Source organism: Pseudophryne corroboree, chromosome 11 (assembly GCF_028390025.1).
Source record: "Pseudophryne corroboree isolate aPseCor3 chromosome 11, aPseCor3.hap2, whole genome shotgun sequence".
Classification (NCBI taxonomy): Eukaryota; Metazoa; Chordata; class Amphibia; order Anura; family Myobatrachidae; genus Pseudophryne; species Pseudophryne corroboree.
Window position 1 is genome coordinate 148,857,236 of NC_086454.1, and position 16,351 is coordinate 148,873,586.

The 16,351-nt window shown below is 45.5% G+C and overlaps 1 protein-coding gene across 4 annotated transcripts in view; it reads right to left on the minus strand.

The window, feature by feature from the left end:
* Positions 1-5,943: 5,943 nt before the first annotated feature.
* Positions 5,944-16,351, minus strand: part of TRPT1 (tRNA phosphotransferase 1) — a 137,621-nt gene continuing 127,213 nt past the window's right edge. For all 4 annotated transcript variants that reach the window (XR_010189427.1, XR_010189425.1, XR_010189426.1 and 1 more), the window contains one exon: positions 5,944-6,012. Coding sequence is in view for 1 of the 4 variants with exons in the window: in XM_063944943.1 (XP_063801013.1) it covers positions 5,990-6,012 (23 nt within the window). In the remaining 3 variants the exon portion in view is untranslated. The remainder of the gene's footprint in view (positions 6,013-16,351) is intronic.

Below are 16,351 nucleotides of genomic sequence, written 5' to 3' on the forward strand. Positions count from 1 at the left end.
ACCATTTCCATTACCGGTTCCCTCACCTCTCGAGAGACTCTGCATTTACAACCCTACTGATAGGGGCACCATCTCTCTCCTCTATAAATGCGTCCTCAACCCTGCATCGCCCCCCTCGAACCGCACGAGCTAGCATGGGAAGCAGATCTCGGATGTCACCTTGGGGAGGAGGGCTGGAGCACAATTCGCGACGCGATCTCGCAATGCTCCATTAGCGTGGCTGTCCGCGAAACTCGTACAAAATATACACGAGATGGTATTTGGTGCCGGATCGACTGCATAGGATCTATCTTGAGGTCTCCAACCTATGCTGGAGGAACTGCGGTCAAATAGGCACGTTTTATCACATCTGGTGGGCCTGCCCGGTGATTGCTCAGTTTTGGAAGATGGTCCGAACACTCCTCTCTCAGCTAACTCTTTCACCCGCTAACCTCCTCCTTTGCACCCAACCCGATTACATCTCTAAAGACTCAAAAAAACCTGATTCTCTTTATCTTCTGCGCGGCCAAATACCAAATAGCGCGCGATTTGAAGAACCCTGAAGCTCCCATCCATCAAGCACTAACAAATAGAATTTGGTTAGTCGCAAGTACAATACGGTACAAAAATTTCACTCTACTTGGCTTCCCTGGTACAGACATCATGACCACCCCCTCCCGGGATTACACTAATTCTGGATCCCACTCTCCCCCCCCCCCCCTTTTTTTTTCTCCTCCTCCCCCCCCCTCATTCCCCTTCTACTTTCTGGGCCCTCGACTCTTCGGAGAACTTCTCCTTTTTCTTTTTCCTTCTTACTTCTTCTACGTCTCTCAACACCTCTTTTCTATTCCTCCCTTCCTACCTGCTTTACCCATCTGTCTCGTTAAATATTCACTGTCTCCATTATAGCTTAGATCTCTACGAGCTTGCCTCTTTTTCCGATCATATACTTTTCTGTCTCTCACAAGCGTCTTGCTACTTAAATTTCTGGTCTCTAAATATGACGTTAACATGTTCTACGTTTTTTCATTTATTACCTCTTAGGAGAAAATTTTATTTACTTATATTTCTACAAGTCTCTCAGCTGCATATTTGCTGTTTGTATCTCTGTCCTACTGCACTATATTGACTTGTATATTTATCCTTCAAAATAAAAATTACATGATTGGAAAAAAAAAAAAAGATAGTCAGTTGGTTGACAGTAAAAGGTCGACAGTCAAAAGGGCGACAAAGGGTCGACAGGGTCAAAAGGTTGACAGTCAATGTTCTAAAAAAAATGTAATCCCAATTTGTTGAAAAGCGTCCCCTCGCGGGCTTGCTTCGTTCGCTACACTTCAGGCTCTGTGGGTCGCTTCACACGCCAAAACTTTACGGTGATACAGTACTGTATAGTAGTTTGGGACATGGATCGTCAATTTGATGAAATGTGTTCACTCGCCATGCTTTGGGCTCGGTTACTAATGGTAATAGTACAGTAACAAGGTTACTAATGGTAATAGTCTTTGACATGGACAGTAAATGCAGCAAAAGTTGGAAAAATATATATTTTTTAAAAGTTCACCTTTTGGCACTGCAGACATTTTGATCCTGTCGACCTTTTGACCCTGTTTACCTTTACACACTGTTTACCATTTGACTGTTGACCTAATGAATATCGACATATTTACTGTAGACATTTTTACAGTAGTGTAGATCTACAGGTACTGTATAGACCGGATACCTGCTTCTACAGCAGACCCTGTTTTATACAGCACCTATAATTACAGTAATTTAAAGTACAGTACTCCACCTCCTCTGGAGTGACCTCACCATCCTGCGCCTGTTGTATTCCTGCAGGATTGCCCTGCTGGCCCTCCTGTATGCCCTCAGCTTCTCCTCGTTGCTGGCGGTCCCGTCAGCGAGTCGAAACTCTCCCATGCTGTAGGGCCTATCACAATGTGCTGCCATTATCCCCACAGCATGGAGCATACAGTGTCAGAGACGTGCGTCAGAGATGTGCATCCCATGTTGTTCCGAACTGGTATATACTGTACAGTATTGTGTGCAATGGCAGACAGTTACAGTAGTTATGGAAACTGTTGTTTTCCTGTGCGCATCATATTCAAACTTCCCGTTAGTTTTGATTATGCCGTAACGGCTATGGGATTTGGACGCTCATACTCTACAATACAGTAGTGTATCCCTAACGTCAATGGACCATAGTTTGTAACACGTTCTATACTGTAGCTGTGGCTGTAACATGATTTGCGTCTTTATACACTATTTAAATTAATCGCTCATTCTACGGGAATTACATACAAATTCACAGAACCCTTACGGGATATGAACCTTTGTAAACGCTGATTTACATACAGGACTAAAAGCAACACTTTAAAAAGACATTTCATACACTTTAAAAAGAAGCCGCTGCGGCCGCTATACTTAATCCACAATCTACGTACTTATTACACCATTAGCGTACAGAGTCCCGTACCGTGTACGGACTTTGCGTACAAACGCCACGCTGGCTGTACAAAGTGCACACAGCGCGTACACACCCAAAGTTACACAGTGAACCCTTAACAGATATGCATGCGATAGTAATACACTTTAAACCTTAGCAGGGAAAGGAAAACACAACACCAGATTTGTATTTAAACTGCTGGGTTCCGAAACCACAGCATATTATTACTGAAAGGGGGTCACAATCACAAAGCAATACAATACAATAGAATAATGGCTACAGTCAATGGTACAGTCTCTGCACATGTTATATCTGCCTCCCCTGCAGTGCACATGGTTTTGCCCAATTGCCAACAAAAATCCTGCTGCGATCAATTTGGAATTACCCCCATTGTGCACTCTTTGGATTAAATATGTAATGTGTTTTGATAGCTTTTCCATGCGTCCACAAACCCTACCGTAAATACTCATACCACGCGCTAATGCGCAGGACCGCGGGAGCGACCATACGCAATTTGCGAATATGCGCACGCACGGCAGAACAAGTACACGCACGGGGGCCATCTGTGTGTAGTTTGTACGTGATGTGTGTACTGCAATATTTTTCGACTTCGACACCTTTGTTTTACATGATTGCTTGCGTCTGTATGCACTATTTAAATTGACTGATTTATTGGTTACTTTTTTTGAGTGACAACAGAGAATGAATAATACAGTACTCCCTGTCTGTGAAATGGGCAGGCTCCCAGGCGAGGGGGAAGGGGGTTCAAAGACACTGCAGATACTGTATTGTCTTTAGACACAGTATTTAGCAACAACCTCCCCTGACCCCTTTCCCCTGGGAGCCTGCTCATTTCACAGACAGACAGGGAGGTCAGGTTACAATAAATTGACAACATAGTACTATACAGTATGTAAATGAAGAGCTGATAAGAAGTGCAGTCGCTTTGATACAGAGAGACACAAGCTCTTGTGTAAATGTTAGCAGTGATCCCTTCTAATACAGTACAGCACAGATTCTCTAACGTCAATGAACTACAGTGTTGCTTGAACAGTTAGTTGCGTCTGTATACACTACAGTATTTATATTTACTGATAGATCTACGGGACCCCATTGCCACCGTTTTAGATAGCAGAATGAGACGCTCCTGCTGATTTACCCTGATTTATGTAAATCCTGTGTGCACACTTCTATTGAATTTGAAGGTATATTACAATAAATGTAAAAAAAAATTAATGAACTGTCAGGAAAAAATAAACATGCATTCGCACTTTGGGAATCGAACCCAGGGAATCATGGAAAGCGGCATACTTCACCACTCGGACACGACACCTCATGATAGATACACAAGCTCATGTGTAAATGTACTGTAAGCAGTGATCCCTTCCCATTGGTTTTGGTGTATGCCATTACGGGACATGGACGCTCATACTGTACAATACATATACCTATAACATCAATGAACTACAGTATTGCTTTAACACATTAGTTGTGACTGTATACTCTATTTTTATTTATTGATTTGTCAACATCAACGGACTACAGTATTGCTTTAACACATTAGTTGCGCCTGTATACACGGTTTATTTTATATTTTGCCTACAGGACTTGGACGCTCACATACAGTAACACAGCAATGGACAAGTGTTTTAATACGTTCGTTTGCATCTGTATAAACTATTTTTTAAAATATTTTTATTGACTCTCTCTGTCTGACCATTGGTCTGTGTGTACAGTATACAGTAACATTACAGTCGTCACTGAGCATTTGCTAGAGCTTGTAGATCAATCCGCCACTATTCGCTCTAAAGTACTGGTTTAGTGGAGCCTTAGCCACCCAGTGGTGGAGATGTGTATTGCATGCTGAGTATGTAGTCGTGCCTCAACGCGCCTGTCTGTGCATAAACTCCGCAACCTAAGCTATTGCCTAGGTGCGACTAAACTTACGTTTAGGCGGAGAAACAGCAAAGATGAGGGAGGCTCCATCTGTACATTTACCCCTAGGGAAGCTATGGGCCTAATTTAGACCTAATCGCTGTTGTGCGAAATTGCACAGCGGACGATTATCGAATGACTGCACATGCGCACGGATCATAATGCGCAGGCACGAGGCCAAACTGCAAAGTAATCCTGCGTTATTTTTTATCACTAGGCAAACGCAGGCTGATTGACAGGAAATGGACATTTGTGGGTGGTAACTGTCCGTTTTCTGGGAGTGTCAGGAAAAACACAGGCGTTCCCAAGCATTTTCAGGGAGGGTGTGTGACGTCATCTCCGGACCGGATCAGCCTGTTTGTATTGCACTGCAGGAGTAAGTCCTGGGCTACGCACAGACTGTAAAAATCATTCGGATTTGCAGATGTCCGCTGTCTGGCGAAGTTTTCGCATGGCCTACGCATGCATTCGCACACTTGCATGGGGCGGGTTTTCACTCTCTATTGGCAGTGGCTATCTGATCGCAGCCCTCTGCAAAATCGCAGAGGAGCGATCAGGTCTGAATTAACCCCTATAACCCAATCACTCCAATTTCGGCTACTGCACTTCCCCACCTGCTCTTACGGATACTCACTAAAGAGATCTGCTACCTAGAGCAATATTACCCTCATTTTATACAATAACACAGATATTTCCGCACCAGGAAGTTCAATAACATTAATTATGAGATCTTATTCTCATATATAAATCTCTCCAAGTGAAACTATATGTCCCTATTATATTATCCAATGAGGTGCTACCCAATACATCACTGAGACCTTAAACACAAATACAAGACAAAAGGTAAGTACTTGCACTAAGGACCTAATTGCTAAAATCTTTTTATTGATTTATTGAGAAGCTGTGAGATATTAAAACGTAAATATGAATAAAGAAAAGAAAAAGTGTATCTTAATATGCTCACACCAATGGCTGCTGCCAATTGCTCCTACTACTCAATGGTACAATAAAAGTTTAATAGCCCCCCGTTATTATTTAAGATACACTTTTACGTTTCTTTATTCAATCTTTATATTTGAATATTTCACAGCTTTTCAATAAATGAACAACGATTTTAAAGCATATCAATAAACAGAAAATGTTAAGGAGATATTAGGTCTTTAGTGCACCTATGCAAGTACTTACCTTTTGTCTTGTATCTGTATTTCCCTAACCATGCCTGGATCTCCCACAGCTACCCTAGGGGAGCTATAACCTAATCAATAGAATTCCGGCTATGGCACTTCCCCACCTGCTCTCTTACGGATACTCACCATCTGCTACCTAGAGCGATATTAACCTAACCATGCCTGGGTCTCACACGGCTCAGGAGTTATACATTTCTCTACCCTAGGGGACCTGTAATCCAGTCCCCCATCTGTCCGATTCTGTGTCCCATACGACTGTCCAGACTGGACAAATCTTTGGTTACTGTTCTCTCAGACCAAGTGGCAGGATTTACGTATGATAAGTGACAAGTAAGCGTATGACAAGTAAGCTCACTTGGCTCTCTGATCTGACGAAATGTAATTCACGTAAAGCAAGCAATCTGTTAAAAATAATTTATTTAGGGAAAATTCATATTTGCATCTTTCATTCAAGTGCGAGAAGTCTTCCTGCAAAGTAAAAACAGAATAGGTAAGAGAGATAGACAAAATACACTAATATGGGTGACAAAAACATGGCACTAGGGTTGTTCTTTAGATAAGTGTATTGCCCAGGGTGTCACTTATATCTGACCTCTTTTACCTGCCACTATTTGATAAATGTGTTCCATGGCATTGGCTGGGGCAAAGTCAGTACATGAATATAGAAGACATTGTAGCTGGATTCCTTTTTACTTTTAACGCTCCAAACTGGTCTCATTATCACTATATCATTCTGCAATTGTAACTTAGTTAGGGATATTATATAAAATGTACTATCTATTTCAGGGAGTAAATTATAATTCCATATGTGCACAGCAATGTGGACTTGTCACCTACATACAGTGGAGTTAGCCATATTGAATAATGTTACTAGGAACCAGTGACACCATGACTCGGTGATGTCACTAGAAATGATTGCCATCCAATCACTGCATAGTTATTCAGAGTTCTCCACATACTATTAACAGAAGGCACGGATCTATAGCATCAGGATCTGCAGGTGTAAGCTAATTCGGGGGAGGCAAGATTATTTAACTGCGTGTCTTATGCCCATAGCTACAGGTCATAAATGAGAGACCTGAGCAACATGCAGCAACAGTAGTGAAAGAATAGTGGTGACAAAGGATCTTAATGTAGAAAACAGTAATTGTAACCATAAAGTAAGAGTTATGGTAAACTTTCCATTGTTAACTCTCTTTCTGCAAGGTACATTGGGTTCCACAGGGAAACATTGGGGTGTAGAATGGATCTGGATCCAGAGGCACCAACAGGCAAAGCTTTAGCTGCCCCAGGATGCTAATGCATAGGGGCCTCCTCTATAACCCCGCCTCCAGGCACTGTGAGCTCAGTTTTGTTAACCAGACCAATGCAGGAAGCAGGCAAGAGAGAAGGTAGATGCTAAGGCTAGTACACACTAGTCGATACCCGCCGACTCCGATATTGCATACACACTTGCCGATGTGGCCGGGACAGGCAGCAACGGTGGGGGGAACTGCATCTGCAGCACGGCCGTCGTTAAGGAGGACCTCCCTCGTCTGTACACATGTTCAGACGAGGGAGGGGTTCGTTAACGATGCGCAGGATCGTGCATCGTTAACCACATTGAGTGTACACACTGGACGAGATTGTGAAAGATCTCGCTCAGGTCGGCCCTTCTGAGCGAGATCTTTCACTTTCTAGTCTAGTGTGTATGAGGCCTTAGTCACATAAGAACACAATCTCACAAGAAGAGAAGGCACCAGTGGCTAATGCCATACAAAGAAGCCAGGTGCGTCAGGGTGGGCGCCCTGTGGAACCCAATGTACCTCGCAGAGAGTTAACAATGGTAAGTCTACCATAATTCTTACTTTCTGCAGCAGGATACATTGGTTTCCACACAAACATCAGGGATGTCCTAAAGCAGTTCCTCATGGGATGGGATGCGTCTGAGCGCATCCCAAGGGAAGCACCCTGGGAGGTGAAGGTATCAAAGGCATAGAACCTAAAAAAAGTGTTCACTGAGGACCACGTAGCCGCCTTGCACAATTGTTCTGCGGACGCGCCACGGTGGACCACCCAAGAAGGTCCAACAGACCGGGTAGAATGGGCCTTAATTGCAGTAGGAACTGGAAGACCAGCCTGCTCATAAGCATGTGCAATCACCATTCTAATCCATCTGGCCAAGGTTTGCTTATTTATTTGCAGACCAGCCACGTTTGTGGAATCCAAACAGGACAAAAAGGGCCTCAGACAGGCAGTCCTGTCCACATAGACATGAATAGCCCTAACCACATCTAAAGACCGTTCTTTAGCCGAGAGGGCTGGAGAGATAAAGGCCGGGACCACAATCTCTTGGTTAAGGTGACAAGATGACACCACCTTAGTTAAATAACCAGGTCGAGTTCAGAGGACCGCCTTGTCATGGTGGAAAATCAGAAAGGCGCTTTGTCCTGGCGTGTGCCCTAAGTCTGACACCCGTCTTGCAGAGGCAATAGCCAGAAAGAACAGGACCTTGGCTGTAAGCCATTTAAGGTCGACCGATTCAAGAGGTTCAAAGAGAGACTCTTGAAGGGCTTTCAATACAATAGACAAGTCCCATGGAACCACTGGGGGGGGGGGGGGGGACATAGGGAGGCTGAATACGTAGAACACCCTGAATGAATGAATGTATGTACATCAGGTATATAGGCAATCTTGTGCTGAAACCACACAGACAAGGCAGATATGTGAACCTTGAGGGAGGCAAGACGAAGATCTAAGTCCAAGCCTCTTTGCAGAAAAGCCAGAATTCTGGAAGTCCTGAATTGATAGGCATCATAATTCTTATCAGCGCACCAGGTGAAGTAAGAATGCCAAACTCTGTAATAAATCCGGACAGATGCCAGTTTGCGGGCCTTCAGCATAGTCTGAATAACAGCCTCAGAAAACCCTTTGTTCCTTAGGAGTTATGCTTCAAGAGCCACGCCATCAAAGCCAGTCTGGCCAGGTCCGGGTAGAGGAAAGGGCCCTGCACTAGGAGGTCTTGACGCTGAGGAAGTAGAAGGGGATGCTCTGTCGATAGACAATGCAGGTCTGAGAACCAATGCCGTCTGGGCCACGCTGGAGCAACTAGAATTAGCCTTCTTCCTTCTTGTTTGAACTACCGAAGTACCCTGGGCAGGAGTGCCACCGGAGGGAATATGTAAGGCAGCTGAAAGTTCCACGGAACTGCCAATGCATCCACGAATGCTGCCTGAGGATACCTGGTCCTTGATCCGAAAACCGGAACCTTGTGATTGTGTCGAGACGCCATGAGGTCCACATCTGTCAGATTCCATCTGTCCACCAGGAGAGTGTACATCTGCTTCCCAGTTTAGGATTCCTGGAATGAACACCGCTGATATGGCTGGTAGATGGCGCTATGCCCAACATAGGATTTTGGACACTTCCAACATTGCCATGCGGCTTCGAGTGCCACCTTGATGGTTTATGTAGACCACTGTGGTGGCGTTGTCGGACTGTACCTGAACAGGCCTGTTCTGTATCAGAGGCAGGTTGAGAGACAGTGCATTGAACACTGCCCTCAGCTCCAGAATACTGATCGGAAGGAGAGATTCCTCCTTGGTCCAACGACCCTGGAACGAGTGTTGCTCCAACACCGATCCCCAACCCCGAAGGCTGGCATCCGTTGTCAGCAGGACCCAGTTGGGGATCCAGAAGGGACGGACCCTGCTCAATTGCTGATCCTGGAGCCACCAGGTCAGCAACAGATGAACCTCCGGAGTCAAAGAAACCATTTGAAAGCTGATCCAATGAGGTAAGCTGTCCCACTTGGAAAGATTAACCGTTGGAGAGGATGAGAGTGAAATTAAGCGTACTCTATTATTATTATTATTATCCTTTATTTATATGGCGCCACAAGGGTTCCGCATCGCCCAATTACAGAGTACATAAATAATCAAACAGGAAAACAGCAAATTACAGTTGATGACAGTATAGGACAAGTACAGGGTAAATAAACATAGTTACATCAGCAGATGACACTGGAATAAGTATCAGGTGGCAGAAGACTGCTGGAGTTGATGCAGTTGAAGATTATTAAAGTAAGAAAGGATAAGCACATGAGGGAAGAGGGCCCTGCTCGTGAGAGCTTACAATCTAAGGGGAGGGGTAGACAGACAGGGGTGACACAGATGGGGTACATAGAGAGTGTAGAACAGAGGGTTAGGATGAGATTTGGCTGGGTTTGGTGAAGAAGTGAGTCTTGAGAGCCCGTTTGAAGTTTTGTAGAGAGGTGGAGAGTCTGAGGGGGAGAGGTAGGGAATTCCAGAGAAGTGGTGCAGCACGCGAAAAATCTTGGAGGTAGGAGTGGGAGGAGGTAATACGTAGGCAGGAAAGTCGTCGTGCATAAGCAGAGCGAAGAGGACGGGTGGGAGTGTAAAGGGAGATAAGATCAGAGATGTAGATGGGAGAGGAGTGGGTGAAGGCTTTGTAAGCGAGTGTGAGAAGCTTGAAATGGATTCTGAAAGGGAAGGGGAGCCAGTGAAGGTCTAGTACGAGAGGAGAGGAAGACGTAGTGCGTTTGGTGAGGAAAATGAGCCGGGCAGTAGCATTGAGGATAGATTGGAGTGGAGAGAGGTGTTTGTCAGGAATGCCAGTCAGGAGGAGATTACAGTAATCCAGTCTGGAGATGACCAGTGAGTGGATAAGAGTCTTAGTAGCATCTTGGGTCAGAAAGGGTCTGATCCTGGAAATATTTTTTATATGAAAACGGCAGGTTTGTGAGAGGTGCTGAATGTGTGGTTTGAAGGAGAGGGAGGAGTCAAGGATTACTCCAAGACAGCGCACTTGGGGGCTAGAGGAGATAGTAGTGCCATCAATAGATAATGAGATTGTAGGAGGTGAGGTTATGCGGGAGGGAGGAAAGATGATCAGCTCGGTCTTAGACATGTTAAGTTTAAGAAAGCGCTGGGACATCCAGGAAGAGGTAGCAGAGAGACAGTTGGAGACACGAGTGAGGAGAGCAGGGGAGAGGTCTGGAGAGGAAAGATAGATTTGGGTGTCATCAGCATAGAGATGATATCTATCATGAAACCATCAGGCCAAGGATTGCATCGCCGAGTGTATCGACACTCTGGGGCGGCGAATGAAGTGTCTTATCCTGTCCTGAAGCTTCAGGACCTTATCCGGGGCCAAGAACAGACTCTAACTGTGAGTGTCCAGTACTGTCCCTAGGTGCACCATGCTCTGAGCTGGGACCAGGGAGGACTTTTTCCAATTTATCAGCCACCCGTGGGCTTGTAGGAAAGTCACCGTCAGCCGTAGATGACTGAGAATAACTTTGTGTTACCTTGCCAGAATCAAAAGATCGTCCAGATATGGGAGGATTCTGTTTTCCTGACGAAGGAGATGAGCCGTTATAATGGCCATGACCTTGGTGAAGATCCGAGAAGCCATAGTCAGTCCAAATGGCAGAGCCTGGAATTGGTAATGAAGGTCGCCAATAGCAAACCGCAGATACTGCTGATGCGACATGGGGGTATATTTACAAAGATTCGTGTTTTTGCCGTTTTGAAGGGTGTTTGATCTCGAATGGTATCGGGTGCATTTTACTGCAACTTTTTGAATCCTGATACGGTCATTCACTAAGCTGCCGACTTTTCACAATTCGTATTTTCCGATGTCGATGTGATTCGTAATGTCAGGCAGTGTTTTACGGGAGTGATGAGTAAAACACTGCCTGACAAAACACAAGGAATCCCGGCCGGATCTGTGAGATTCGTGCAGGGCTTCATTGTGTACCTTAAAAAGGTGTTTAAAGTCTTTAAAATTCTGAAAAAAAAGTGTGGGGACCCCCTCCTAAGCACAACCAGCCTCGGGCTCTTTGAGCCGGTCCTGGTTGACAAAATATGGGGGGAAAAATGACAGGGGTTCCCCCATATTTCATCAACCAGCACCGGGCTCTGCGCCTGGTCCTGGTTCCAAAAATACAGGGGACAAAAAGCGTAGGGGTCCCCCGTATTTTTAAAACCAGCACCGGGCTCCACTAGCCAGGTACATAATGCCACAGCCGGGGGACACTTTTATAGTGGTCCCTGCGGCCCTGGCATTACATACCCAACTAGTCACCCCTGGCTGGGGTACCCTGGAGGAGTGGGAACCCCTTAAATTAAGGGGTCCCCCCCCCTCCAGCCACCCAAGGGCCAGGGGTGAAGCCCGAGGCTGCCCCCCCTATCCAAGGGCGGCGGATGGGGGGCTGATAGCCAAGTGTAAAAAATGTGAATATTGTTTTTAGTAGCAGTACTACAAGTCCCAGCAAGCCTCCCCCGCAAGCTGGTACTTGGAGAACCACAAGTACCAGCATGCGGTGGAAAACCTGGGCCGCTGGTACCTGTAGTACTACTACTAAAAAAATACCCCCAAAAAAACAGGACACACACACCATGAAAGTATAAGTTTATTACATACATGCACACCTCCATACATACATACTTACCTATGTTCCCACGAGGCTCAGTCCTCTTCTCCATGTAGAATCCTTGGGGGACCTGTGAAAAAAATTATACTCACATAATCCAGTGTAGATTCTGTCCTTTGTATAATCCACGTACTTGGCAAAACCAAAAAAACGAAACTCGACCACACACTGAAAGGGGTCCCATGTTTACACATGGGACCCCTTTCCCCCGACTGCCAGGACCCCCCCTGACTCCTGTCAAAGAGGGTCCCTTCAGCCAATGTCAGAGGGTCCCTTCAGCCAATCAGGGAGCGCCACGTTGTGGCACTCTCCTGATTGGCTGTGTGCTCCTGTAGTGTCTGTGAGGCAGCACACGGCAGAGATACAATGTAGCGCCTATGCGCTCCATTGTATCCAATGGTGGGAACTTTGCGGTCAGCGGTGAGGTTACTTTCGGTCAACTGATCCGTGCATGGTTATCCAAACTGGAAAAAGCAGGTCTATTTTTTTCCTGCTTTTTTTAACTAATCGAAAAAAAATAGACCCGCATTTGAGCACTCAGAGACTAACACCCAAATACGAATGAATAGTGAATACCCGTATTGTATGAAATAACAGCCGCGTTTGACCGATGGTCTATTCATTCGTATTTCAGAACTTTGCCAATCAAACCATTACAAATAGACCAGACACTGCCGAGTTTTCTGCTTAGTGAATTCCCGGATTGGGACTTAGAAAAAAAAACACAAATCGGCAAAACTCGTATTTTTAGTAAATACTGGCCATGGTGTGTATCCAGGGCTACTATATTGTCTCCAGGTTCTATAGCCAGTACAATTGAGTGCAGTGTTTCCATACAGTACTTGGACACTCTCACAAACTTGTTCAGTGATTTGAGGTTTAGTATAGGCCAGAAAGACCCACTGGGTTTTGAAACTAGAAAAAGGATCGAGTATTAACCTCTGCATCTGTGGTATAGAGGTACCAGCACTACCACTCCTGTATGCAGGAGGGAACTCACAACCTTTTGCAGAGCTTGCGCCTTTAACGGATCCAAAGGGATAACCGTGGTGCCAAACTGGCAAGGGGGATGTCTCTTAAATGAGACTGCGTACCCGTGAGAGACAACTTCCTGCACCCATGCGTCTGAAGTGGTCTTTAACCAGACCTGGCTAAACTGCAGAAGTCGGCTTCTCACTCTGGGGTCCCCCAGGGGGAGGCCCGCCCCGTCATGAAGCAGGCTGGTCTTGCTTAGAAGCAGGCTGACTGGCCACCCAGGATTTTTAGCCTTGGGCTTTGTGGTTTTGGGAGAACGAGTCTCGGGTATGCCTGACCTTTTGCTTTCCCTTGAGGCCGAAAGGAACGAAAAGTGATGCCTTTTGCCTTCTGTGCAGAAGGATTAGTATTTGGGAGAAAAGCAGTCTTAGCAGCTGCTAACTCAGACACAAATTTTATTAAGGTCTTCCCCAAACACAATGTCCCCCTTAAAGGGGAGCACCTCTAAGGTCTTTTTGGAGTCTAGGTCCACCTGCCATGACCTCAACCACAGAATATGGCGATCCAGGACAGACGTAGTCGACGCTTTGACCGCCAACACACCCGCCACAGAGAACGTCTTTTGAATGTAATAGGCGGCGGTGGTAATGTGAGGCATGTATTGTCTGGCATTGTCAGATATATCCTCGGAAAGCTCTTCCTCTAATTCCTGAACCCATGTTTCAATACCTTTTGCAGCCCAAGAGGCTGCAATAGTGGGTCTATGTACAGCACCTGCAAGGGAGTAAATAGATTTCAGACATCCCTCCACAAGCTTATCTGTCGGTTCCTTCAGTGAAGTGACAGTGGTGACAGGCAGAGTGGATGACACCGCTAGGCGGGTGACATGAGAATCCACCTGTGGTGGATTTTCCCACTTGTTACATAACTCTGCAGGGAGAGCATAGCGAGCCAGGGCCCATTTACACAGAGGGAATTTCTTTCCTGGCTTAGACCAGGGTTCCTGCCTGATATCCACTAAATGGTCAGAATGAGGTAATAGATTTTTAACCACCTGCTGCCGTTTAAACATATCAGTTTTATTTGCTACATTAATGGAATCCTCATCATCAGTGATTTGTAGGATCTGCTTAATAGCAACGGCTAGGGCAAGGACATCAATTTGCAGTGGAAAATCCTCGGCAGAAACACCTGATTCATCGTCTGACAGGACAGTATGCTCCCCCTCCTCTTCAGATGAAACAACTGAGAGATTTGTGGATTGTGAGGAGGAAGCAGCCTGCTTAGGTGACCCAGAGACACGGGAGTGACCTGGAGTAGATTTTTGTCTGACCAAGGATTGACTTAATTGCTGCAACTGGTTAGACAAATTTTCCGCCCAAGGCGTATTAACCATAGGGACAATTTGTGGCTGTAGTAGCACAGGTGGTCCCATAGGGGGCGTAAGGCGTTCCACCAGAGTACCTAGTAGGTTTGTGAACGCCTCCCAGGGTGGCTCCTGATTGGTTACAGGAGCTGCAGACTGACTGGGAGATGTATGACACACAGTACACAGACCATCATACAAAACTTCCCCCTCTGGTAAATCCTTGGCGCATGCTCTTCATGATGCAGGAGCATCCACAGATTTACTGTACTTCCTGTTAAACATTGTACACATATGCAACAACAGAGTGGTTTAGTACGATAAAGCCAGACAGAGTACAATACCTGCGAATAAATCCATTAGTATGTGACTGAATACACAGTACACAACACCTGCGAATAAATCCGGTATTATATGACTGAGTACACAGTAGAATACACGTAATGGGTAAATACTGTGACGCTCTATATCAATGACCCTGACACACCTAGTCCCTTAGGGTACATAATATCTGGGGTCATTCCGAGTTGATCGCTAGATGCCGTTGTTCGCTGCGTAGCGATCAGTGAAAAAAAATGGCTAATCTGTGCATGCGTATGCACCTCAATGCGCACGCGCGTCGTACGGGTACGAAGTCCATTGTGGTTTTGCACTGGTTCTAGCGATGATTCCAATCGCACAGCCGAACGCAAGGAGATTGATAGAAAGAGGGCGTTTATGGGTGTCAACTGATCGTTTTTTGGGAGTGTTTGGAAAAACGCAGGTGTGGCCGGGTGTTTGCTGGGCGGGTATCTGACGTCATTACCGTGTCACTCGTCGCAGCAATCATCGCACAGGATAAGTAACTACAGGGCTGGTCTTGTTTTGAACAAAATGTGTTTGCAGGCACAGTTCGCACTCCCCCTGTGGGCGGCGACTATGCGTTTGCACGGCTGCTAAAAACTGCTAGCGAGCGATCAACTCGGAATGACCCCCTTAGTGATAAGTGAAACCACACAGCAGATACAGGCACGCACAGTCACAGGCAATGCAGATAGTTATGACAATAAAACTGCACTGGACTAGTATATGTACAGATATGAATATAACACAGCGCGGTCCTAGACCGGAGGAATATATCAGAATACTCGTACAATATATCCTGTAATAGGTACACTCTTTCTTTTTTTTTTGTAAATAATATTTATTCATGGGGTCACAAATACAAAACGATACCAACAGGTAGTGATTTCAACAGAGTACATTATATGTATAGTATGATCGTTGGAAATTCTAAAGATAACTGAAGAAATAAAAACAAAAACAGTGACCCATTTTTGACCCAGAAAGCGGGCGGTGTAAAATAGGAACAAGGCCAGTCAGCAGCGTAGCTAACTGATGAACAGTGAAGAAGAAGAGTAGAAAAAGGTCCAGAGGAGAGAAAGACAGAAAAGAAAGGAGAAAAGGAGAAGGATGGACAGAATAGTATAGAATAGAATAGAATAGATTCCCCGGGGGAGTCCCCTCAAGTCTTGTGCAGGGTATCACAGAGTAAAGGGTGAAGGGGCATGCTGGGTGGCCAGCCACGGACTCCAAACCTTCTCAAATGACCCAGGGGAGCAATTAATAATGCTAGTCATGTACTCCATGCGGTAAACGTACCAGATATGGGCAACTATAGATTGCATGGAAGGCGGTATAGGGTTTTTCCAATCTGCAGCTAGTTGACATGTTGTTGCAGACACTATATGACGTAATAATTTATTTTGACATTTCGTTAGTGTTGGTAGGTTTAAGGGGAGGAGAATATATTTAGGGTCAGAAGGAATAGAGACCTGCAACAAACTAGTGATGAGCACCGGAAATTTTTCGGTCTATTCTGAACACCTCACACCTCACAATATTATTTTTAGTCCTAAAATTTGCACCGAGGTCGCTGGATGGCTAAGCTAAGTGACCCTAGTGGCCGACACAAACACCTGGCCCATCTAGGAGTGGCACTGCAGTGTCACGCAGGATGGCCCTTCCAAAAAACACTCCCCAAACAGCAC